The sequence below is a fragment of the Podarcis melisellensis genome, assembly GCF_964234715.1.
Source record: "Podarcis melisellensis genome assembly, chromosome: 4".
NCBI classification, from domain to species: Eukaryota; Metazoa; Chordata; class Lepidosauria; order Squamata; family Lacertidae; genus Podarcis; species Podarcis melisellensis.
This window is the reverse complement of record NC_138531.1, coordinates 31,826,808-31,853,138: the sequence shown is the minus strand read 5'-3', so window position 1 is coordinate 31,853,138 and position 26,331 is coordinate 31,826,808. Positions and strand designations below refer to the sequence as shown.

The following is a 26,331-nucleotide window of genomic DNA, read 5'->3' as shown; positions in this document are numbered from 1 at the left end:
CTAATATGATTTTCCAGTAACACCAAAGGATGAAGTTGTTAATCCTTGTGTATGCTTTCCATGCAGCACTAGTTTATACAGTAGTTATTTGAGGACTGTACTGCTTTAGGCTACAGGTTGTACGTGCAGAGTTTTGGTGCCATCTATTTACCACTTGAATCTACTGGTTCCAGGGACCCTGGAAAAACTAAATTCTCAGGATCCCTGGCATGTGAGTGCTTCTCTAGATACAACTCATGTGCACCAACGGGGAACTTATTTCATGCCGCAGCAGCCAGATAAGGAGCACAGTGGGGAGGGAGTTGGACCAAGTTGTTCTTCAGATTACATCATTGGTAGTGTGACAGGAACTGAAAGGGGCTTGAATAGAACCAAGCTTTTTCTGACCTACTAGGAACATAGCTTGGTTAGCTGAGTCAAACTCCGTATTGGGGTGGGGGAATGTTGTCTGCCAACAGTGGATATATGAAAAGTAGAATATAAAATAGTCAAAATGTGCAAGGTTGAATGACTTTGGCTTTTGAATATTAATTTACTCTGCTGATAAATTAAACATCAGAACAGCGCTCACTCTTTTCTTCTCATCATTAGTCTTTCAATGCCTGGAGATTCAGCCATAATGGCAGTAGTCATAGTGCAGCATTTCCCTGGAGTTATTAATGCAGCAGTTCTACAGTGGCTGCATATGCATGCTGCACATCTCTGGATTAAGGCCAGAAGACAGAATTGTTTAGTTGCAGCGTTAGCCCACTCCATTAGTCAGTTGAAAGGCAGGATAAAAATAACTTTGCAAAATTTATTTATTTATAATCTTTGTACAAAATATTAGCATAAAATATATATGCCAAACTAAGCAACAACAGTCAATATAAAAAGAGTCCTATCAGCTTATTGGAGCAATTATAACTTTGCATCGTAAGTAATTGCGAGCCCACATGCTAAACCCTGTCCCCGGTGCCCACCACACCCCCAAGAGATGAGACATGACAAGAATGTATGGGTTTAAATAAGGCCACAACTTCATTTTTTTTCAGGTGTAGGAACCTTGGCTTAGGCCTTGGAAGGTATCCTGCTCATGCCCGACAGGGGCTGAAGATGCACAGGGCAATCAGGTGTTGTGGGAGGGGACTGTAAAGCATAAACTTACACAGCATACCCTCCCACTTCACCTAGGTGGGAGTTTGACCTATATGCTGCCACTGTAGGACCAGTGACTCCCGCAATCAACCCTTTAACGGGCCCTGCAAACGCCACAGCACGGGGGTGCATCAATATGCTGCCCCGACTCACAGATAGACTATAGAATATAGACCAAGGCCTAAAACCGGCACCCGAGACCCTAACTAGGGTCTCGTCACCAATATACCTACAGCTGAACATTGTCTCCTACCGAGAAGGACTAGACTCTGACACTCACCAATCCCTGAGGTCCCGATGAGTCCTATCAGCTAATTGGAGCAATTATAACTTTGCATCATGAATAAATATATGCTTGCAATAAAGTAATGACACAAACACTTGTAGGGAATACAACAAGAAGTTGTGGCAGCTTAAAAGGCTAACAAGTGTATTGCACCATAAGGTTTCATGGATTACAGTCTAATTCATCTAATGTATGAAGTGTTATCCTGAGTAATGGGTGTGTGTATGTATCACAGGTCTTGCAGAGCTTGTCTGAGGCCTGGGGCAGGTGTCTTGTTGGAATAAACTCAAACAAAAAAGAAGCTGGTCCCTAGCAGGCCTTCCTGGCCAGCTTAGCCCTCTGAGGCTTGGGACTAGTTTACCCAGCTTCTCCCATCCCCTCTGCATTGGCCTGATGTATCATATATTACATACAGGTTGGGGTGGGGTAGTGGAGGAGGATTGTAAATGGTAAGGTCAGAAGGAAAGGAAATGCAAAGAAAGAGTACAGGACCAGGATCCTGTGATAATGAGGTCCTTCTTCATACGCCTCCTCTGCAACAGGTCTGGAGGGTAACAACACAAGAACAGGCATTTTCTGCAGTGGTGGCTCAGCACCTTCGTTGCATATTTTTATGCACCAGGCAAAACCATTCCTCTTCTCCTGGCTAATTAAACAATATGGCCTTTTAAACTGTGGGGAGGGGGTTATTGTTTGTTATATGGTGTTTATAATGTGCTTTTATATTGTAAACTGCCCTATGATCCTCAGATGAAGGGTGATATATAAATTTTAATAATAATAATTGACAGTGGTCATTCATAAAATGCACCTGTTTGTTCCTTGCAACCATAAAACTATAAATATTTTGTGGTTGTAGGCAGTTGAGGAAACAATTTAAATGCTTTTTCTACTCTCTTTTAATACAGGCCAGTTGGGATGCCAAAAATGGAAAAGGTTTACTTGCACAATCCAAGTGCAGAAGAAACTATTATATTAGTATCAATATCTGCAACAACCTCACATTTTCATGCATCGTTTTTTCAAAACAGGGTGAGTTAGCTCTGTTTTTCCAAGTTGGTGTTATTCTGCAAGCTGGTTTCACTCCAGCAAAAACTGATATTACTCCAAAGTACATCACAGTAACTAAAATAGCTTCTCTTTAAATGCAAACTCAACAAAATTATGCCACGTACAATTCACTGTGGAGGGGTTATATGAAAAGTAAATGTCAGGAGGTTTCTTCATCATTCTAGGGCAGTGGTGGTGAACCTCCGGCCCATAGCATTGGTGTTCTCAAGAATATGGAAAATGGATAATTATAGCTCAGAAATGGTTTCTAACCAGTAGTAGCTGAATTTAGTCCATGGGGACAGGGGGGAATCCATACCAGGATAGTAGTTTTACTACTGTATTACCAACCAAAGTCTCCCAAGTAACGTGTGAGTTTTCAAGTTCATCAGAACTTATTCTTTTCTGGTATAACACAGCCAGGAGCAGAGTTCTGCTGATGTATTAATTTTCAGTAGGAGTTGCTACTTAGAGCTTATGCACTCATAAGTAGTTGCCGATAAATGGTTGCCGCCCTTTGGAAGTGATTCTGTCGTTTTTGTGCATGCTTCTATGAGCTGCTAAGATAACTAGTATTTTTTTATTGTGTTTCTTCACCATGTTTTTGTAAAACCAACTAACCAAGTGCCTAAAATATATGAAAAAGGCTCCAAATAAGGCTGCATTTTACAAAGCACTTGCGAAAGCAAATAACCAACAACATGTATTTCAATTAAGATCGTGTCTCTCCGCCACTGTCAGGGTGTCAACCAGTATTAAGTGAAAGCTGAAATGATCATTGGTCCTTCTCTTTGTCCTGTTATTCCAGAAGCATGTTTAATTAGCAAGGGTGTGTGTTTCTTTACTGCCACATGAAATAATCTTTTGAGCTTAAATCCAAGTGTTTAATATTTGAGGGGGGAGGGATTATTGGAAGCTTGTAAATTCATACTCCCTTCTTAATCCTAATACAAGACTTAACTGATCACACATCTTCCCTAAAGCAATTAACATATTTAATGAAATCTATCAATGTAGGACTCTTCCATAATGGAGGTGACAGTGTGTGAGGTGTGGAGTGTGTGAATGGATAGATTTGTGTGGATAGGGTATGTATGCAGTTTTGACCCTACCTGCTTTTGGTTTTAGCCATGTCCACCCTTGCTTGTGACCTCTGGAAGATTACCAATGCTATAATGTGGCTCTGAAACTGAAAAAGTTTCCTCAGATAGTAAAGTCTTGATTATGGGTACCTCCTAAACTTATGATCGCTCTGTGCTCATTGATTCAAACAATTATGGGTGTTGTCTATAAGAAAATAGAAGATTCCCGAAGTGTTATATAACTTTGCTCAGGGAGGAGTCACATCAGATAATTTTTCTGTGTTTTAAGGCCAATTGAGAAGAATGAGTCAGAGCACCAATTTGTAGGACCAACATTATGTACTCCAATCTGGCATTTAGAGTGGAACCTGAGACACTTGGAGCAATGTGCTTAGTAAGCTAAACAATAAGCAGTTCAGTGTTCTTTCACATTACAGTAATATTGCTATAATGTCCAAAAAAGAAATTTTCCTGCATGTTGTACTTTACAGTTGTTTGTTTCGATGCAGTAGCAACCAAATTAAAAAGAGTGTATTGTAAGTAACTTTTGTAAGGTACTTAAATTGATTTTTCCAAAGAAAGGGCTATAGTACGTGGCTTGCTTGTCTCATGGGTGTTCACACACAGCTTCTACATATCAATTGTGTTTGAATGCCTGATCTCATATTTGAAGCACTACACTTCTAAGATGAACAACATGTCATGTTATATCTGGTGTTTTATTTTTCAGAAAATCGTTCCAGGGGGGAACACATCATTTGATGTGGTTTTTCTTGCAAGAATGGTGGGGAACGTAGAAAATACTTTATTTATTAATACATCTAATCATGGGGTATTTACTTACCAGGTAAGAGAAAACATCATGTTACTGTTTCTTAAATGATTGAGAACAGAAGTGAAAGCACATTATTAAGATTGGTGCTCAGCATATACAGTGGTACCTCGGTTTACAAACTTAATCCGTTCCGGAAGTCCGTTCTTAGACCAAAGCCATTCTTAAACCAAGGCGCACTTTCCCTAATGAGGCCTCCCGCCGCCGGTGCCCTTCCACTGTTCGGCTTCCATTTGTAGACCGAGGTAAAGTTTGCCAACTGGAACACTACTTCCGGTTTTGTGGAGTTTGTATACCAAATAGTTCGTAAACAGGGATGTTCTTAAACTGAGGTGGCACTGTACTGCAATGTGTGACTACTTCATAGTTTAGCATAGGTCTCTTAAGTCAGTGCTTTCAATTGAAACCAACAGCCACATATCATGAACTTAGATTTTCTGATTGACATTCCTGCTTTCAAATGGGAATTACTCATTGAGCAAGATGCCATTTGTCTTCAATATATACATATTATTTGATGCTGTGAGACACCTGCAATAAGTGCCACTGTGCTATGGAAATTCCGTGCACTTGAGATTACAAAAAGTCTTACAGTATTAATGCGCCTCCTACAGCTTAGAAATGAACAAGCTATTTGCAAGGTGAAAAGCCTCCAAGTTGTCTATTAAAATGCAAAACAGGCTTCTGTTGATTTATGAGATACATTAATAGTGATAGACTTGAAAGTTGATAATACACTTGATCTAATACAGTTGATTGATTTAAGCACACCACAATATTTTTTAAAAATTAAGAGAAGGACATTTAAATGGCAAAGTAGCTTTTGCAGGAACAAGATCACATATTTTAGAAAACTGAAAGGAATGACAAAAATGGGGGGAATGCCATTTTTTGTATTCATGAACATAATCATGATTTACTACCTGTAGCGCTCTAAGTTACTGTGGTTCGGAGCTAGAAAAAAATTCAAAGGGTTGTATTTGACTCAGTCCTACTCAGTGATCTTAAGTTGTTGTTTTAAAAAAATCTGCATTGCATATAAAAAGTTCAAAAACTGGTTGCAAAACAAATATTTAGAGAAAAGCTGGTCTGTAGTTGTCACTTGTGTGGCTCCTGAAAGGAAGAAAAAGATATATTTTATTGTATCCTAAAGCAATAGATACTGTATGAGACCACTTTAAAATACTGTAACTGTAAACTTCCAAGTTGGGAAAGAGGTAGTGTTTCTTTGTTGTCAATGATTGTGTGAGTTTTAAAGGTGGAAAACAGACAATTACTCACATTGGGATACTAAAAGGTTGTTTTCTTTTTCTTAAACAGGTATTTGGTGTAGGAGTACCAAACCCTTACAGACTTCGCCCTTTTATAGGAGCAAAAGTTCCAGTAAACAGCAGTTTTTCTCCTATTATAAATATACACAACCCCCATAGTGAGCCTTTGCAGGTATGTAGGAGCACTGTTCATATTTACAGTTACCTGTTAAAATATAATGTTAATGAATTTCAGGTGCTCTTTGTATACTATGATTCTATTCCTTTATTTTCAGTTCGGAATGTTATTATGTATAAAGCATTGAAGTTAAAATAATTGTCTTGGTGGTAGTTTTGAGAAGCTATGTTCATGGAACTAAAGGTTTGCATGTAAGGTTTGACTTGGCAAATACAGAAACTTGCATAAAATCATTTGATTTTTTTATTTGGTGGAATGATAAATGACATTCTAACACTTGAAGGAATTCATTGACTATGTTGTTTGTGTGGTCTTTACCACAGAGAAAATAAAATATAAATAGTTTCTCCTTAGCTGGCAACCATGAGAGTGTGTCTAGTTGGAACTTGAGCTCTAACTTTATCAATTATTATTTTTGGCTATCCTCACAGGTGGTAGAAATGTATTCAAGTGGAGGTGATCTCCACCTAGAGCTTCCAACTGGTCAGCAAGGGGGTACAAGAAAATTATGGGTGAGTGGCGCAAATATTACTTGACTCACACTAAGGTATTAATAAGTTCTGGCAAAGAGTAATATTTGTTGTGGCTTAAACTTTTGTTGTGGGCCAGAGCAGCCTTCCTCAGATGCATGGTGTTCTCCTCTGCTGATCCTGAAATCTCATGCACACATATACAGATAAGAGGGTGGATGTTGTTTTGAAATGAGGCCAGGAGGCCCAGCAATTCAAGATAAGGGAGTAAACCATAACTGTGCAGCATCAAATATCAACAGGGTCCAGTGACAAGTATGAAAGTTCAAAGCAGAATGGGAACGAACTTGTCATGAATTTTCAAAGTAACGTTAATATTGTATACACCAGAAAATGTGGACAATTGCTTTTGCGGGGGGGGGGCTGATGCTAAAGGTGAAAGGTCAAAACAAATTTAAAATGAGAATTCCATTCATAACAAGCAAATAATTTTTTTAAAAAATAAATATTGTATACAAATACCTAACAATTATGTCCTATAGTGAGTTAGCCACTTTCAATTTCATTTCATCGCAAGTCTGATAGCACATAAGCTTTTTACCAAGTGATTTTAGACACGTGTGTGGTTTTTATCTAATATTCTAGCCACAGAATATTCCAAAAGTTGTAGTTTTGACTGAAGATATAACACCAACTACCTTTTATGTAGCAAAGAAATACTAGGGAACTTTTCTAGGATTTTCCAGGACAATCCTCCAGTTTATATTTTTTATAAAATTTCAGTTTATATTTTTGTATAAAATTGCTAGTGTGCCTGCATGCAATTTGAGATGGTTGCTGATGACTCCTTGGTTTGTATCCAACTAAGTCCTACTGAGACCCATTGAAAATGGACTTAAGTTGGTCATTTTCATTTATTTCAGTGGGTCTAGTCTGAGTATAACTTAAATTGGATACATTTATTTTTACACTTTCTGAGTAGCAGTGATTAGAATCTCCCACTTTTGAAGCGTATAGACAAATTAAGTCCTATTCTCTTTGCTATAATGTAGGCTTTCCAGAAATTTTGAATGCACAGGAGGAAAGAAAATTATGGCTTGCCTGTTGTGGGAGTGGGGAATGAGTGGGCTTGGATGGCACAGACAGAAGTATCTACACATTTTTTTGCTACTGATGCAAAATAGGCTTTTAAGTGTTTCTCTAAAACATTGGTAGCATCACCAAATATATTTCTTGTACTGGTTTCTTACAACAGAACTAGTCTTAGGCACTTAGGAAAAGGCAGGTTTAACAAACTGTTACTTGTCAGCATGAATAATCTACACATGATGATTCTGAACCTTTTATGTGATGGTTGTTTCTGAAACTGTTTGACACTTCCATCTCACTATTTAGTTAGTTCATGGCCTAAAAACGCCAACTGTATACTCCATATTCCACTTGTATTATAGCTGGCATTGTGGACCTTTTTATTATACTGACTTTTATATTCTGCACAATTGTCTGTTTCAATAGGAAATTCCCCCCTATGAAACTAAAGGAGTTATGAGAGCCAGTTTCTCTTCAAGGGAAGCAGATAATTACACAGCCTTCATTCGAATAAAAACAAATGCCTCAGACAGCACAGAGTTTATTATTCTGCCAGTAGAAGTAGAAGTCACAACAGGTTTGTAGAAATGTAATGTTTCATCAACTTCATGTATTTTCCTACTGCAGTAGTGAAAGATACTCACTTTGTTTTGTCCTATCTTAAAGCCCCAGGAATTTATTCATCGACAGAAATGCTAGATTTTGGTACTTTAAGAACCCAAGGTGAGTCCTATATTTTAATACACCTCCATTTCAGATTGTGAGTAGACACACCTCATTTTGCAAGAGCTGCGTAATATCAGTTTCATGTGTTTGTTCCTTAGCCTTTGCATGTAGGCCTTCATATGTATTGGGTTGCATCCAGACAGGTCCTGCTGCTAATGGAAAGGATCCACCCATTTACATAAATAAATAAAAATAAAAATCCAGGGTTCTTCTGGAGACGGGGTGCAGGAAGGTGATTTTTGGTATTATCTCTGCGGCTACTTTTCATAGTGTTTCATGGAGTCCCCAAACGCTCCAGAGCAGATCTTTGGGGGCTACAGGAGAAAGGAGGAATTGGTGAAAATAATTTCTTCTTCTAGCAGAACTTTGCATGAGGGAAACTTTCTGAATCCATCTCATTTGTATTTAAATGCCTAGGATATCTAGCTTTAGAAGTATTATATAAAGTAAAATGAAATAACTTAATAACGCAATTATAAATAGTACTTTTTATAACATCACTCTTAATTTATACACCTGCCAAATGACTGTACACAGGTGCATCTGTATTCAGACTAGTCTCCAAATCATAGTTTGGAACGGTCTTCCCCAACCTGTTGCCCTTCAGCTGTTACGGTCATCAGTTGCATAATCTCTGACCACTGACCATACTGGGAAGGGGCAGGTGGGACTTGTAGTCTAAAGCATGTGGAAGGCACCAGGCTGGTTTGGAAGATCAGGATTCAGTAATGGTGACCATGATCTCCCCCTCCCTTCCCTTGCAACAAACCATAGTTTGCCCATTTGCTCCAGTGTGACAAATTATGGTTTGCCTAGACAATAGTTTGCCACCATGCCTGGATCCTGACTGGAGAACAAATTAATTTGCACACTAACCACAGTTTGCTACAGTTGGATAAAATGGCAGACTATTGTTTACTGCAGATTAGAAGCAGAAGCATCAAACATCCGCTCCTTATGTCTGGGGGAGAAGGGAATGGCGAAGTGCAAGAATTAAGTAAAATTTCAGCATTGGATTAACTTGAATAAATGTCACAAAGCTGACTTGACTTTTAAAAAATCCCTTTTATGCAAACGAGCCTTAGTGCTTTTTTATTGGCTTTCAACAGATCTGCCCAAAATCTTAAATCTACACTTGTTAAATTCAGGAACAAAGGATGTACCAATAACAGTAAGTATTACCTTTTATTTCACTATCTCAATATATTTTTCTAGACTTAAAAGATAACATGAATCCACTAGATATCAAAGCTCAAGTTCTGTTAGTTTAGTCCCTTTTTCCAAATGGACTCAATGAAATGCCGCTTTCGATGCACTTAACAGCTTTCAGCAGTGTATCCTTCCCATGCTACATGTTGTGACTGTATAGTTAAACTGAACAACAGCTCCCCCACTTTGCATTCCCTTCAACTTTCTACTAAAGACTAAGACTACAGGGGCATATTTAAAGGTTTGTTTAGTTGCTTGTTATTCAGGCTTTACTTTTCAGTGTCATCATAAATTAATACTTACAGCTTGTAATTGTACAACTACCTTAAATAATTGCTGTTATGGTGTCACATTACAATAAAAAGTAATGCGATTTCCAGCAAGTACATGGAAATGCATTTAATAATTCCCAGTTATTTCTGACTAAATCATTCAGGGCAAATGCCTTGAAAAGCATGCAGATAACCAGTATGACAATTACAAAATAAAAATGCAAACAAGAATTAAAGGTTCTTTTGTAGCTGGTATTTCACAACAAACTTCAGCATATAAAAGTGGTTAATATTGGCTTGCAATAGAGATTTGTCTTAACCACTGTAAAGGAGGCAGTTTTGAGACTCAAAGCTAAAGAGGCCTGTCCCAGACCCAGAATACGATTCAAACATCTGGTTAGTCACAAATATTCTCTTTCGGGCTAAGGTGCTTGAGCTGGTGTGTTCTGTCAGTGCTGAAATCCTTTTGTCACCAAGCAATGTCTCTTATTGTTGTCTAAATCCCTTTTCTTAACCACTGTTCTAGTTTGTCCAGCATGGGAGATGAGAGAGTACTGTGCTTGTTTCCATGTCTTTGAAATGTATATTTATCTCTTGCAGCAATAGCTTTGTTTTACCTCTTCCTGTATAAAGGGGAGAAATGATGACTACTGGATAATGTCTTAGACCAGAGGCTATGTCTGTTCTTTTTAGTTTGTATAAGACTAACTCCTCTGGAGTCTTTTTCCTCTCTAACTTGCTAGCAGCACCAGTGGGTTTAACAAGCTGTTGTCATTATAAAGATAGCCCATAGGCTTCCTGGGCTCAAACTCAGAGGCACAGAAGCATATCTCACAAAATGTGGGGCATCATTAGTTTCATATTTGGTAATAATCTACAATGGCTTATAAAAAGTGAAAGACCTGTGTGTATATCCTCACATAAGGATGTTCTACAAAGAGCTCCAGGCCTTAATGAACCCTTTGTGAACTCATAGGTCTGGCCTGTTTCCCTCCCTCTGACTTACAGAGTGCATAGAAAAATACAGAATGGTCAGCTTAGATTTTTCAAATTGCACACTACACCACAGGGTTAGTGACAGAAAGGCTGCTTGCAGTAAGTGAGCAAAAATATGGAGCCACTGATGTTAAAAAGAGGAATCATTGATGCAGCAGAAATAATGTACATAATTTTACTTAAATTGTCTTTTGCGTCTGATAGCAAAGGTGATAAGTGTTAAACTACTGAGCAGTGGATTATATACCCAAGCTTCGGAATCATATTATTTTAACACCTCATTCTCTGATATTTTGCCCTCATTCTTGACTGAAGAAATACTGACTGTATGACCTCGTAATATACAGTCCCAGTGTTTTGACGCTGCTCAGATTTCTGCTACCATCTTAGATGTTAAGTGGGTTGGGGAAGTGTCAGATACCATCAAGCATATCTTAAAGGCTAAACTATTTGCTCATATTTCCATGTAAACATGGGGCGGGGGGAGGACAGGGATATATGTCTCTTGAAGTTTGTTCTGATACAGTTTGGAAGCGAGGAAGAAACTGGTTTCAAACTTCATGCTAATGTCATGGGAAAAGGCCAAGACTATATTTAGCAGAAATTTAAGCTAGATACTCATAGAACTAAATTCCTTCGAGGCACTTTAAGAGTATTGTTGCCAGTTACTATAGTCATAAAAAGTTTTTACCTTTACTGACACTTTATATTGAAGTCTGTGAAACTGAACAATTTTAAAAGAAGAAAGGCAATTTATAATATTAAAAATAATACTAAATTAATGTAAAAATATCATGTACGTATTTATAGCATTGCTGGTTCTGAGCCAGAAGACTGTATTTACCGTTTTGTCAGCAGCGCTTAATATTCAGCTGAGTTGCTTAACTATAGCCATTATCCTTCCATTAGAATTGAAATTTATGTTTGGTAACACAATATATGATAGTTCTGTATTAAAGTTTATATGGAAGTTTAAGTAAAATGTGTGTATTGCTATATTAACTAGTTCTAACATTTCTTTAAAATGTTTTTCATTGAGAACAGACAACTAGAACAACAACAAAATACATTTAGATGGTGGTGAAAGACTGTATACTTAATAGCTGATTGCATTCAGGCAGTATTCCTTCCAAAAGGCCCTCTCCCTTCCTGACCCTGCACTGTGTAGTATATATATGACGTACCTCATATTATCAGTAAATTACAAAACTTGTTTGAACTTGCTTGAAACATGAGAATCCCTCTTCTATGGTTGTAAGGCTTGTACATTCATCCATAATTATGAATTTTGCATGCTCATCCTCTCTCTTTCTTGGAATGAGGTATCTTCTTGGTATCTTTCTATATTATCTTCTGAAAGGGGGGGCATCCTTCGTTGTTGTTGCCATCTGTTAACTTTATTCTGACACATTCTTATCTTGATGTTCTCTCATCTTTCTTATCCTTATTTGAGTTCTTTTCTTCGTGTCACATGGTGTTACCTTGAAGGCCTAGTAACTTGAATGGAAATCTGCACTCTGAGCTTTTTGATGTGCTGCTGATATTGATTCCACACCTCAAAGCCTCTGGACCTGAAAGTCTTAATCTTTAGCCTTCATGTTCTAGCAGCTCTGGAGTTTACATTTCTCTCAAAATAGTTGGTCTTTCGCAGAATTAGGCCACATTTGAAACAACAACAACAATATTTATACCCCACCCATCTGGCTGGGTTTCCCCAGCCACTCTGGGCGGTTCCCAACAGAATATTAAAAACATAATAAAACAGCAAACATTAAAAAGTTCCCTAAACAGGGATGTCTTTAAGACACTTAAATAATTTGTTGGTTTGTTTTGGGCATTCCCTGCTGCTCTGCAATGCTGCCAGCATGTGTCTTCAGCTGTTTAGCTTTCTAAAGTGGAGATACTGGAAGTGAAGACACAGTTAAAATAATGTGAGTGTAGTGTTCTGCCTTGTGGAGGATCTCTAAACAATTGTGCTAGGTATACAAGCACTGGAACAACCTTAAGTATAACTCTTGTAAAATTTTAGATGGAAGCGTAGTGGTATTTTTGATGTGTGCATTCTCATTAATAGAACTCATATAGATAGCTCTGATATTTTTTTGGTGCAGCTTGCGCTGAAAGGCTAGTTCTCTTTAGATGGCTACAGACATTTTAGCCAAAAAACACCCCCAACCTAGTTAATTGCTTCCTTTTCTAGTGAAACAGGCATGTGTTGAAATAAAATGAAACAAACCTAGTAAATCTGCTGGAGTTTCACAGTTGTTTCTGCTATAAATTATGTATATATATTTGGAAACATTCCTGACTCGTGTTGTTCTAATGACATGTATCCACATTTTTATAACTTAGAATAAGTGTCAGCAGATTCTCAACTTCTGAAGGAAAAGATAACAGATATATACAGACTTTTTCAGTAGTTGTTTCGTAAGCACTTCTTTTATGCTTTTCCAGAGTGTTAGACCCACACCACAGAATGAAGCTATCACAGTACATTTCAAGCCAATTACACTTCGAGCTTCTGAAAGTAAATATACCAAAGTTGCAAGTATTAGCTTTGACGGTAAGTAAAAGTCTGTTCTGGAAGTTGTATGTTTCTCATTCGCGGGATGGGAAGCCTTTTGTCAGCGTATCTGAACATATTTCTTAGTTTGGGGTCCACACCTGCTTTTCTTTTGAACTCAGTTACTGCTTGCAACGAGTTACATAATACTGCCAGGGATATTGCTGCAGTTGTAGAAGTTTCTTCCTGGTTTTCCCGCAACCCCCACCCCCAGACTCTCAGGAGAGACTTTTTAGGATGCTGCTGGGCAGAGGAGGGGCTGGGAGAGTCTGCTTCCTCCAGCTGCCTTCTGTGAGCTTTCCTCTGAATCCCATCCCATGTGTTTAATCGTGCTGTTCGGTGTATATACACAGAGACCAAGAGTGGAGGGCATTTAATGATGACTGTCTACTGAAGTCTTCATCTTTTTTGCTAAAAAGGGGAATCTGTGGCCTTTCTGATGTTGATGGGCGACAACTCCCAGTAGCCTAGGCCAGCATGGCATTTGGTTAGAATTAACAGGAAGCAACATTTGCAGGCTCATAGGTTTCCCCACTTCTCGGCTGAAAGTTGAAGAAGGGATGTTGCTGTATCACCCACCCTCCTTGAAGCCACTTGAGCTCAGCAAGCAGCATTATACTCACATTTTAGAGCTCAACAGTGACTGCACCCTAATATATTACAGGAGTAGCTTAGTTACAAATGTGATCAAAATGGTTTATGATACTTTGTAGTAAATCAAAGCCCCAACAGTGACAGTTTTACTATCAGAGTAAAAATAAATATGTGTCAATTTTGTGTATGCGTCAATAATAGTAACACTGTTTGTTTTTATTTATCTATTTGTATGTACCATATAGCATCGAAAGCAAAACGACCTGCACAGTTTTCAGGAAAAATAACAGTAAAAGCAAAAGAGAAGAGTTACTCAAAACTTGAAATTCCATATCAAGCAGAAGTGTTAGATGGGTAAGATTGCACGGGATACTGTTGTCTTACATTTAACTCACACCTCGTTCCTGTACACAAGTAACTAACCACTTGCATGGCTTCCTGTAGCAAATAAATATGCTTCCAAATGAGTCTTTCTTATAATAGGAACACTGGGTTTAAAGCCAGTGTTATTGTGTGGACACTGCACTGAATTTTTGTGTATTCCGTCCTGGATAAAGAGCTACAAACTGAATCGGAGCCAAAGGATCAGCGTGCAGTGGCCATCACACAGCCCTGTTTAAACAAAGCATGTGACTATTGTCATGAATAGTGCTGCCTTGCACTCAGATAACTTTATTTTGCCCATTGCTACAAGTGTTAGGGACAGGCTTGAGCAATTGCTTTTTTACTGTTTCTAACTTCTACATTTATAAGCTAGTATATTCTAATTCTTCCACGTTTTAAGTTCTGGTTATAACTCTTTATTTGCTAGGTAATGTATTTGGTTTCAGACTTCTTTGCTGCTAAATGGAACAAGTGTATAAATTCTTCAGACCATTATATTTCCCAGTATTGATTTTTAAGTTTTATGTATTTGAATTACACACCTGGCTTGGGCAGGATATGACGATAGGGCATGGGGAATGAATCTGGGTCCTTTGGGTGAATTTAAACTTGCTGATAAGTAAAATCAGGAATGGGTCTGTGGCCTGCCAATTGGCAGTCCTTCAGGCATTATATGATGTTGAGTGAACAAGCCAAAGAGAGATCTTAAACTGCTGCTGTTGGATGGAAAACCTGTGGCCCTCCAGATGATATTAGACTACAACTTTGATCGTTCTTCAGCTTTAGTCATACTTGCTAGAGCTGATGGAATTTGAGTCCGATGACATTTGGAGAGTCAGGTTCCTCATCTCTGTGACTAACCAATTTTCTGGTGATTATTGTGAGTTTTTCTTATAGAGGATTGTGCAAATCTCTACTTTTTGGCTTTTTTATATTTTGAAATAGGTACTTAGGATTTGATCATGCAGCCACATTATTTCATATTCGTGACAGTCCAGCAGACTCTGTGGAAAGACCAATCTACTTAACAAACACATTCAATTTTGCAGTCCTCATTCATGATATAATGCTACCAGATGAAATCAAAGGAATATTTAAAGTAAGCCCAATTACGCGCTGAACTATTTCGTTGCTATTAAATGTTACATAAATTGGATTCACTGTTAACCTGGATCATATTTATTCATTATACTAGGTACACAACTTCAGCAAACCAGTTTTAATTCCACCAAATGAATCCAGATATATTTTCACACTTTATTTTGTGGCTTCCTTGTCATCTCTTCACATTGATAACAATATTTTGCTCATTACAAACGCTTCTAAATTTCATCTACCTGTAAGAGCATACACTGGATTTTTAGATGTAAGTATATCAGTTTTTTAAAAAATCTTTTCTATTTTTAAAGTGAAATACTTTAGATGTGGTTTCTTTGTGTTTCTGGATAACGTGCTCAGTAGTGAAGCCAAATTCAAACTGAATGCAAATTTGGTAGCTGGTTTATATTTCAGAAGTCTAATGCCTGCTAGAATAGACCTATGGATGGAACCCATTCTGTTCTTTTGCCATGTGGCAGTTCTGCGGGATGTAATATTAATGTGTTAGATATTATTTTTGTAGGTTTGCTGTTTGATTGAAATTGAATTTATAGGAATTACATTACATTTTTTTAAAAAATAAAAGAAACATTAATATGTCTGTACGTGGGGGCCTGTTCAAAATGACTGAACTCATATTTTAATGTGTTGACTTTCTAGCTCTCAGTTACGCATACTGCCAACAAAAACATATTGGCAGCTGCCTTCACTAATTAACATGGGGCACAGTCCACTCAAATGCTCTCCTGTATAGGCCCCTTAAGACTAGGGAGCTTCAGAAAACCATGCTGTTGTGCCTGTTGCATCACTCTTCCATCTTAGCGGGATTTCTACAGAAGAGGAGAATTACCAGTGGATTGTACTCAGTAGTTTGTTAGACCTGTTTTCTCTTTCACTCAGTCACCTTTAATAGTGCCTTGCCTTATCTCATGGTAGGTCAGCATCTGGTTGCCCAATAGAATGAATAAAAGGTAGATGTGTTTCCCAGCAATTGTAGCACTTTCTGTGTAATCGGCAGATTGTATACCTGAAAACCAAATACAGATTCTTCAGTCCCAGATCTTATGGGCTACTTGTCCAAAATATTGGGGGGGGGGGAGGAACCAACATGTTAGAACTGGTGGTAGTACTTCTGAGCCCTTGCAGTAACAGATATATGAGCTGCCTGTCCCTAATGCAGTTGATGCTCTTCCGTTTTTCTAGTATTTTGTATTGCCCCCAAGACCTGAAGAACAGATAATAGATTTTGGTATATTGAGTGCCACAGAAACAAGTAGTATTCTGCTTGCAATCATGAACAGCAATCCAATTCAGGTAAGAGACATTCTTTTATTTGTTGTTTGTTTGTTTTACTTAAATGGCATATCTGTTTAATTTATTACTAAAACTATTGTGCCCTTTTAAAGTTGGCTATAAAAAGCTGGCATGTGATAGGTGATGGTTTGACCATGGAACTCCTTGCTGCTGAAAAAGGCAACAGAACTACAATAATTGCAAGTCTTCCAGACTTGGAAAAGGCCAATGCATTGGATCAAACTTCGGTAAGTAACACATATTTTACTTATTACAGTTATGTCTGGCATATGGACAAAAGATGCAAATCTTATCACTAAGTAAAAAGAAGTGGGTGTGTGTGTGTGTGTGTGTGTGTGTGTGTGAGATCACCACATCCGCTTATGTCCAGTGCTTTTTTGAGGGGACGACGTTGCAGGGAGACGCATACCCCTAAACATTTTGTGAATCTTTGTTCTTTTGTCCATTTACTGTATTTATTTTCCCCGATCTGAACTATGAAATGGTGGTTTTCTTGAGTCAAAATGATAGTACCCCTAAACATTTTTTTTAGAAAAAAAGCACTGCTTATGTCTATGTATAGACATGGTGCTAGCTATTTTTATATGTAGACAAACACCCCACACATATCCACATCTGGGGGGGGGGGAAGCAAACAATGAGAGGCGCCTCTGTGAGAGATTTAACTGATGAAAATAAATAGTGGAGAGTGTTTTACTTACGTGGTAGGCAAAACATTATTCTTCGTATTTCATCATGAAGCCCTTTCAGATAACTGTGTGTGTGCATTTTTGTTACAGTGACCGGGGTTTTTTTGTTGTCTGTTGGAGGAATGTGAGATTAAAGCAATGAAGCAACTATATAATTCTGTTCTACAGGTAACATTGATGCCTGGTTCATACACTGTATTCAGAGTAAGATTATTACCAAAAGAACTTGAAGGGATTCATGATGGGGCTATACAAATCACAACTGATTATGAGGTACTCTTACGTTTATATTGGTCCTAAAAGTAATGTGTATGGAAATAGAAAAGAAACGGGTTTTTTTTTTGGGGGGGACACACCTGGCTTTTAGCTGTTGTGATGGCAACTGCAGTTGCTTGGTTTCCTCTCAGTATATTTGGCACTGGCTAGTGCATGTGACAGTTTAGGTGTGTAACCTTTCAGGAGTTTCAGAAGATTGTTTTAATTGTTCTTCATTTGGTATGCCCATCATGCTTGCTTTCTGAAAACTAAATGATGATCATCTGGTATTTCCTATACCATATCTATAGAAGGATGCAAAACTACTTTAATATTAGTAAAGATCTATAGAAGGCAGTCAACCTATTTCTGATTCTCAGCATATAAGCTTGCAGATACTTTCAGAAGAGAGCAGTTGATATTTTTGTTGGGCTTATGTGCTCATCTTATAAAAACAGATTTTAGATTTTTGCACAAGTATGCTAGCAGAAATGTAGGCTTGTGTCCAGTTATGGCTTTGTGCTAATGCACCGGAGGGAAACCTTTTTGGATGAAACCCATAGTCTAAAACCTATTGATAAGAGTTAACGTAAATGTTGCGTTTAAGCTACTATTCTTTTTCTCTTTTTTCAGATTTTAACCATTCCTGTGAAGGCTGTAATTGCTGTAGGCTCATTGATGTGCTCCCCAAAACACATTCTTCTTCCACCTTCTTTCCCAGTAAGATAATATATTTTGAAGAATTTCTAACCGTTTCTTCTCACTATTTATCCATCATTATGAAAAAGGAAACAAACTGATTTTAGCCATGCTACAGGAGTTTATCTCACACCCCATCATTGGGAAAGCATTTTAACCTCAGATTCTCTTGTTTTTCATGGAGCCTGGGATGTGTCCCCAGCCTTTGTTTCTCATTGCTATAGGGTAATTGAATCAGTCTTAGTGGTAAGAACTAGCATATGTTAACTCCATCAATCCATATGTCTGAAATCATGAACAACTGCTGCTGAAATACGAGACGTGTTTTTTTCCAAAGGAAGTTGGCTGCTGTTTTGATACACTACAGTCCTAAACACAGGGAAGCATAGAAATCAAACCCTTAGTTGCTCCTTGCACAACCTCTCAGAATAATTGAGACCATGTAGCAGTTACCTTGGAGTATATCTTTTGCCAGATCTTTATTAGAGGATTGGAAATCTGTGTGGCAGGATTCAATTACGGGCAGTCACTTTTTGAAAATAATGTGCTATTTCCAAGTTCCTGCCTAGTCCAAAATTGGATACTTATCTTCTGTGGGAGCGGGTGGCGCTGTGGTCTAAACCACTAAGGCTCTTGGGCTTGCTGATCAGAAGGTCAGATCCGTGTGATGGGGTGAGCGCCCGTTGCTCTGCCCCAGCTTCTGCCGACCTAGCAGTTCAAAAGCACACCAGTGCAAGTAGAAAAATAGGTACTGCTGTGGTGGAAAGGTAAACAGTGTTTCTGTGTGCTCTGGCTTCCGTCACGGTATTCCGTTGTGTCAGAAGCGGTTTAGTCATGCTGGCCACATGACCCAGAAAGCTGTTGGCCTGAACATCGGCTCCCTCGGCCTGAATTGAGATGAGCACCGCACTCCATAGTCACCTTTGACTGGACTTAACCATCCAGGGGTCCTTTCCCTTTCTCTTTTACTTACCCTCTATAATCCTTTTCCTGGTTTTTGTATGGTGGCATTTTAAATCTTGCAGTTGCATTTGTGGTATCTTTATAATTCCCTTCTAAACACAAAAATGAGGAAAGAGGAAAAAGAACTTTGTTTGAAAGTGCCTTATGGAGGTGGCTGTTTTTATTATATTCTGGTAAGAAAATTTTTCTTTTTTAATACGCCACTCCATTAGATTGTAAAAGAGAGGAGGAAGAGACATTTTTTCTACATTGAGCACATAATGTAGCTATAAAATGCACCACTATTTTCACTCCAAGGTAGCTTCATGGAGCTGGAAAAACGTTTTATTATTTCCTGAGACTAAAGCCTGCAGTTTTGTTTAATTCTTCCTACTTTATTTTCTATTAAGAACTGGGATAGAAAGTGTGAGAGAAATAGTTGAGCCTCATAGAGATGTTTAAAGTAAGTTCCTCTGAAATGTATAAGGTTTTAGATGCAAAATATTACTATGTTAGCTCTTCCTTTATGCAGCCACTCTCGCTAATTTTAAGTAACTGAATTTACCTCCCTCTGTTCCTAATTTATGGGGGTGATTTCTGGCAATTGTTGAGTGTTGAATGAAGGACCTACGAATTAACCTGGCAATAAGATTTTATTTGAACTTTGAGTACAGTGGGAGCAGATAATGGAAGTGGATAATGCTCATGATATTATATCGACAACTTGTGATGCAGGACAGGAAACACAGACTGGTCTTCCTCTGTAGAACACGTCCCCTCATTTCAGTCTGTTTCCTTCCTTTGGCATTTCTGCAAAAAATGTTTTTTTAAAAACAACAACAACCAATTGGTTGACTTGTAACATTGCACGATACTTTTTCTTAATGTGTGCAGTATCGTATCTCTAAACTGAAAAGGTTTGAATGAGGTGGTTATAGGAAAATAATGTAGATGGAATAATTCTCTCAGAGCAACCTTAGCCTATATTACCAGGGGTGCTAAAAACTTTGCAATCATGGGCACATAGATGTGTAAAAAACCCACAATTGTACATTCTTTCTTAGGGTAAGACTGTTCATCAGAGTTTGAGTATCATGAGCTCTTTCTCACAGAAGGTAAAAATACAACAGATCCGTTCACTATCAGAAGATGTTCGGTTTTATTACAAGAGATTACGAAGTAACAAAGAAGATCTGGAGCCAGGGAAAAAATCCAAGGTTCGAGCACTATGGATATTATTCAAAATTACGTAACTATGTTTAAAAATATAGATATTTCACAGTTTTGCATTCCTAAGAGGGGTCTTTTTAAATTCTTGGTTGCTACTGCTTATATTTTTCAGATTGCAAATGTTTACTTTGACCCTGGTTTACAGTGTGGGAATCACTGTTATGTGGGGTTGCCTTTTCTGAGTAAAGGTAAGTAATTTTAATATCTTTTAAACACTCTTAACATTCTAGATATTGAAGATGTTAAGGTGAAATTTATGTTTCTCTTTTCTAGCTGAATCAAAATTACAACACAGTACATCTATGCAAGAAGATGCATGGGATTCAGATTGGGATTTGCATGATAATCTGTTCAGAGAATGGATTGGAATAAGAGATCACTCAGGCAATCAGTGAGTGTTTTAAAATAAGGAATGGCTTTTTGGTTGGTTACTGAAATTCAGGGAATCATAATTGCTTGTCAACATTGTTTGAGAAGTGTTGCAGTAGTCAATAAATGGGTTGGAAATATAGATGAAACAGTAAACAGTGCTTTATTAGCTTCCATATGCAGCTAATAAACTTGTAATGGAACTGAAGGCTACTCCAAGAATACTGAAGAAATTATCCTAGCTTACTGCAGTTTTTTTGTTGTTGTTTTTTTAAAAATCCTTATTATGTAGAATCATAAAACTGACTGTGTCTATATGCATGTTAATTCCATGAAATATTATGGTTTTATTTTTGAAGCTTGATACTAATTTTTCTTAATGCTAAATTACATTGCTGGTCTAGATTAAGTGCTGTATTTGAAGTGGACACAGATCTCCAGAAGGCTGTGACTTCCAAAATCACAGCAGAATTGGCATGGCCGTCTCTACTTGGCTCACTGCGCCATTTGGATTTTTCACTTACCAACACAAACAGTTCATCTGTAAGTCTTGGCATTGTCAATGTAGTACTAAGAACACAAAAGTTAATATTGAAAATGATTTCCTATATTTGCTACTTTGGGACAATAAGTCTGAATCTAAACCTGTTCCTCTAGGAGGAAGAAATTCTTCTAGAAAATCCAGCAGATGTTCCTGTTTTTGTTCAGCTTCTTCCCATAGCACTATATTCCAATCCATCAGTCTTCATAGATAAGCTAATGGACCGGTAAGTGGTGGTAAAAAGTGGTGCTTGCAAGGAGATAATGTTGAGGGCTGGGTTTAGGGTACATCACTTGCCTATCTTCTTTGCTCTTAAAATAGAGCCCCCTGAATGCTACTTTCTACATGAATTGAGGCAGACCTGCTATTTAAATATCAGTCTATTAAATTCATACAACTTCAGTTATCAGATATATTATGTATTGTATGTCATATAAGATGTTATTTCTAGTATTCATAATAGTTTTATTGTATGATAACATAAACCAACATTTCTCCCCCATCAGATATAATCCCAACAGGCCATTGCCGCAGAACAGAAACAAAAATTATTTGTGCACCTTATTTCTTCTTAAAGTGAATCTAAATATTTTTCCCGAGTACTCGGCCGCACCTAACTATGTGCTTTTCTTTCAGGTTTAACTTGACTAAGCCTGCAAACTTCAATTTGAAGACGCTAGAATTTCAAGTCTCTCGAAACTGTGTAAGTAATCCTTTAAAACCCAGTTTTGTTCTACCCAGTTCTTAATACTGAGCTGCTGTTAGTACAGTTATTACGAGCATAAGCATGGTTTGCAAAATAGTCACAAGCCATAGGCTGCCATTGCATTCAAACCACTGAGTTATGGTTTGCACTCAAATGCTATTAATTTAATTGGAGCATGCACAGCAGGAAAAAGGGCATGGGCACAATGCTTAGTTCTTGTAGTGCCAAACCATACTTGGATGCTAGGTTGAAACCAAGCCATAGCTTTGCTAGTGCTTTTACTGAACACCTGACTGCATGTGAACAACCTCGGTTTACACTTTATCCCAGTGGTTCCTGTGCATTGGATTGCAGCCTGTAGCTGTTGGTTAGGGGTTCAGTCTCTTTATCTTCCTGAAATGACCTTTGCTTTTATAGTTGGCTACAGTAGCAAATCCTCTTGTTACCCTTGCCTTTCTCTCTGCTTATCACAATCAAGTGATCCAGACACTTAAGTGCCTTCTCAGTCTGCTACGATTTCTCTGTTAGATTGTTCCCTTAGCCCTTCCCTCCCTATTTAAATTTAGATTTGAAAGCTCCTTTTAGTAATAGGTACCTGCCTTTTGTTGGTTAGTCTATAAAGCTGTCAGGTACACAGGTTGTGCTATATAGATAAGAATTAGATTCGTATATTTGCTTTTCATATATTTAAAATGAGAGTTTAAAAATATGCAGCATTTTACAGAGCTACAAGCTAGGCACTGATTAAAAGTATGCAAACTTTCTAACCTTTTAATTTGATTTGTCTTCCTCTTTCAAGGGTCACACGTTGCAAAGCGCCACAGGATTTACAGAGGGCTTGTCTCGGCAGTCAGTTTTAAACATAATTTTAAAGCCTGGGGAAAGAAAATCTGTCAAAGTGAAGTTTACTCCAGTTCTTAATAAAACAGTTTCATCGCTAATCATTATCAGGTATTGGTAGATCTTCGGAATTGCTTTAATTAATAGGGATGTTCAAATTTAGAGCTACATTTTTCCAGCCATCTGCGGGACACATTGATTGCTTTCAAGATGAACTATAGTGGCAGTTTGTTTATATGTGAGAAGTTCTATACAACTGAATGCAATGTAATTTAACATACATAAGTCTTAAGGGTCAGCTCATACAACCTGGCTGTCTACGAGATGCTAATGCTGCACCATAAATTTTGCTCATGCTTGCTGAGCTGCAAAATCATCCCCATGAGCATGTTGAGCCAGAAGCAGGATAACAGCTTGGGACACCTAGGAGTGTATGGATAGGCACACCCACATTTTTACTGGCCACATGGCCCCACTAACTTGCATGGTCACAGCTCCTTTTTAAGCCACTGTGATGACACAAATGGGAATGGATGAATGTGTCAACTTCTTTTAGAAGTTCATTAGTTTATTTAATGTTTTATCTCAATTTAATCCTGTAAGCTGACCATGCACTGCGGCAGTTGTGTAGGAACCACCAACTGCATGAAATAAACGAGGCTTGCACAAAAATTAGCAAGGTTCAAATGGCAAAAGATGTTCAGCAGCATTTAGGATAGCACACAAAGTGCTACTTCAGATGTGCCCAACGACTTGTGGTACCCCAAAGCAGCATCACACACATAAATTTCCAAGAACGTGTTACACTGGTGCTACTGTTCAGGGAACTTAATGGGGGGAAATGCCATGCATGCTCCTGGCCTCCATCTCCTTAGTTAATGCATGATATTATTTATTAATAACTTGAGAAAATTAGCATTATAGCTTTTATCCATACCAGTAGCTTTATTTAAAAACGAGTAAGTTAGAATGGATTTGCGGAGTAGGGAAAGACAATGTCTATGTATTAGTTTGTTTTATTGATTTTATGAAACTCCTTACTGGCTTTTCCTCATTAAATAACCCCAATATAGCTAGAAACAGTAGAGTTCTTCATAATTTCATAATGCTTTATTTGGCTTTTCTCCCCTACAGAAATAATTTGACTGTAATAGAAGCTATAATGGTTAAAGGACAAGGAACAACGGAGAGCATGAAGATTGCAGGCAAGCCACCTGGGCCGGGCAGTTCTTTACGCTTTAAAATCACGGAAGCATTATTAAAAGACTGCACTGAAAGTAAGTCTTCTGTGGTGAAGCCAAACATCAAATCCAAGAGTGTGTGAGAAAGAAACTAGACAATCATTCTTGTATTTTAAAAGCAAGAATGAAAGAAGTGAAAGTAGCTGAAGTAGCTTTGTGAAACCAGTTGAGCCAAATGCTGACACCATTTTCTTGTTAAACAGTAGTCTAATTTTAACTGCATTTTCCTCTTTATTTCAGAATCAAAATTAAAGGAACCAAACTTCACATTGAAAAGAACGTTCAAGGTGGAGAATACGGGGCAGCTTCAAGTTAATATAAAATCCATAGAAATCAGTGGATATTCATGTGAAGGATATGGATTTAAAGTAGTTAACTGTAAAGAATTTGCACTAAGTTCCAATGCCTCTAAAGAGATTGTCGTATTGTAAGTTAACTTATGCTGAAGACTGGTACCATTTTCAGTTTATGGGGCAGCGGGTGGTTGGAGTTTCTATACTTAGCATTGTATATAGAAAATGCTCTTTTTATATAGTTTGCCAGAGGTTCCTGGAGCACACTGAACACCTTCTTTACACAGATTTCTTCTACGTAAATGAAACCCGTCAAGCCGTTTACCCCTTCAGTTAAGATAAATTTATGTAAGCTGTAACAGTGCTATGTTCAAATATCTCTCAACAAGCTAAGATACAAATGAGTTTCATGCACTTGACTTGTCTCCCCACTTGTGTGAAGGGTAGAGCAAAAGAGCTACATGTGGATATAAGATACACTCATCCGTATCTTGGTTTAATAATGCACACAGTGGCTCTGCCTGAGGGATGGGGAACCAGCAGCCCAAGGGGCAGAGACAACCCATGGAGCCTACTCCCTCTGGCCCCTCCCTGCCCTCTCCTAGCAACAATTATGCTTGAACAAAAGTTTATATTAGAGTCAGATGAAGTATGTGTCAAGTGGTATATAGCAGAAGTTGCATGAGGCTACCCATCACTCTTAAAGATAATATCCTTTTCCTTTATGATAATGGCCATTACATTTTCTTTATTTGTCATGAAATACTAACCGCACCATCATATTTGATACAGTTACTGAAGAGCCGAATGGGTTGGGGTTAGGACTCGCATTGCATGACGGAGACAGGAGAGCAAAGAACTCTGGGAGGCGGGCACAGTCCCCTTCAGTTTTTTTCTCTCCTGCCTGACGAATCAGGTCATTTTCTCCCGGCTCTCTCTGATTTTCTCTGTCAGCCAAGTGCTAACAAATAAGAGATAATTCTATCATATTCCTAAGCACCACATTTCTATTTTCATTTATCCCCATAAATGATTTTTATTTCTACTTACCCCCATAAAGATGCACTCTGTGTGCACAGTTAATATTGGCATGTGCAGAACTTATTAAATCATAAGAATTAAATGGCAGCATTAAAACCTGCAGAGAGTTTGAATCTAGATTTAGTTATAATTAAACAACCCCATTGAAATCAGTGGGTCTGGGCCTAGATCAAACCGTTTTTGTTAGGAATGGGGAGTGTTTAAGTGCAAAAATTCACATGTGAGCCCCCACTTCTCCTTTCAAGATCTTTACATCATGACTTTAATCTAAATTCAAGCAGTAACTATTATTAGAGGCTTATTTGATCTGCTATAGATGGGGATGTTGAATCATAGATTGACTCTAATGTAACTGGAACGTGTGGATTTGTCATCAAGTGTATATATATAATCTAGATGAACAATAACAATCCTTTACTCTCAACAGGTTTACACCAGATTTCACAACTTCCAGAGTCATCCGTGAACTGAAACTAACCACAACAGGAGGTTCTGAGTTTATGTTCATATTAAATGCATCCCTTCCCTATCATATGTTAGCAACTTGTGCAGAAGCTCTGCCCAGGCCCAATTGGGAGCTGGCACTGTACGTATTAGTCTCAGGAATAATGAGGTACTATACACAATTTTTTAATAGTTTTTTATAATATACATGTATTTCTATGTTAATAAATCAAATATGTTAAGAAAATGCTGTAATATTTTGCTTTGAATATGCATATGTAAGAAATTTTACCTAAGCAATATATGTTGGTTGTTAACAGTGCTGCAGTGGGGCTTACAACCAGAATATGCACAGAGAGCAAAAGTCACATTTTATCTGAATAAACTCATTAGCTCCTGTTGCATAACCATCTGCATTTAATTGTAATAACTAGTGGGAAAACCTCTCCAAATCCCATGAACATGGAAATTTGTTGACAGTTACAGCACA

At 37.9% G+C, this 26,331-nt stretch overlaps 1 protein-coding gene across 1 annotated transcript in view; it reads left to right on the top strand.

Annotated features, from left to right (window-relative positions):
* The window catches only part of TMEM131 (transmembrane protein 131), a 73,935-nt gene that overhangs the window by 34,681 nt on the left and 12,923 nt on the right, over positions 1-26,331 (top strand). Inside the window, exons 5-29 of the mRNA XM_081907753.1 lie at positions 2,332-2,455; positions 4,286-4,402; positions 5,708-5,830; positions 6,268-6,348; positions 7,822-7,972; positions 8,062-8,118; positions 9,231-9,292; positions 13,053-13,161; positions 14,001-14,109; positions 15,085-15,238; positions 15,335-15,505; positions 16,441-16,551; positions 16,644-16,778; positions 17,409-17,513; positions 18,129-18,215; positions 20,201-20,353; positions 20,479-20,554; positions 20,640-20,757; positions 21,140-21,278; positions 21,393-21,502; positions 21,913-21,979; positions 22,782-22,933; positions 23,957-24,099; positions 24,304-24,490; positions 25,825-26,010. Coding sequence (XP_081763879.1) covers positions 2,332-2,455; positions 4,286-4,402; positions 5,708-5,830; positions 6,268-6,348; positions 7,822-7,972; positions 8,062-8,118; positions 9,231-9,292; positions 13,053-13,161; positions 14,001-14,109; positions 15,085-15,238; positions 15,335-15,505; positions 16,441-16,551; positions 16,644-16,778; positions 17,409-17,513; positions 18,129-18,215; positions 20,201-20,353; positions 20,479-20,554; positions 20,640-20,757; positions 21,140-21,278; positions 21,393-21,502; positions 21,913-21,979; positions 22,782-22,933; positions 23,957-24,099; positions 24,304-24,490; positions 25,825-26,010 — 3,027 coding nt within the window. The remainder of the gene's footprint in view (positions 1-2,331; positions 2,456-4,285; positions 4,403-5,707; positions 5,831-6,267; positions 6,349-7,821; positions 7,973-8,061; positions 8,119-9,230; positions 9,293-13,052; positions 13,162-14,000; positions 14,110-15,084; positions 15,239-15,334; positions 15,506-16,440; positions 16,552-16,643; positions 16,779-17,408; positions 17,514-18,128; positions 18,216-20,200; positions 20,354-20,478; positions 20,555-20,639; positions 20,758-21,139; positions 21,279-21,392; positions 21,503-21,912; positions 21,980-22,781; positions 22,934-23,956; positions 24,100-24,303; positions 24,491-25,824; positions 26,011-26,331) is intronic.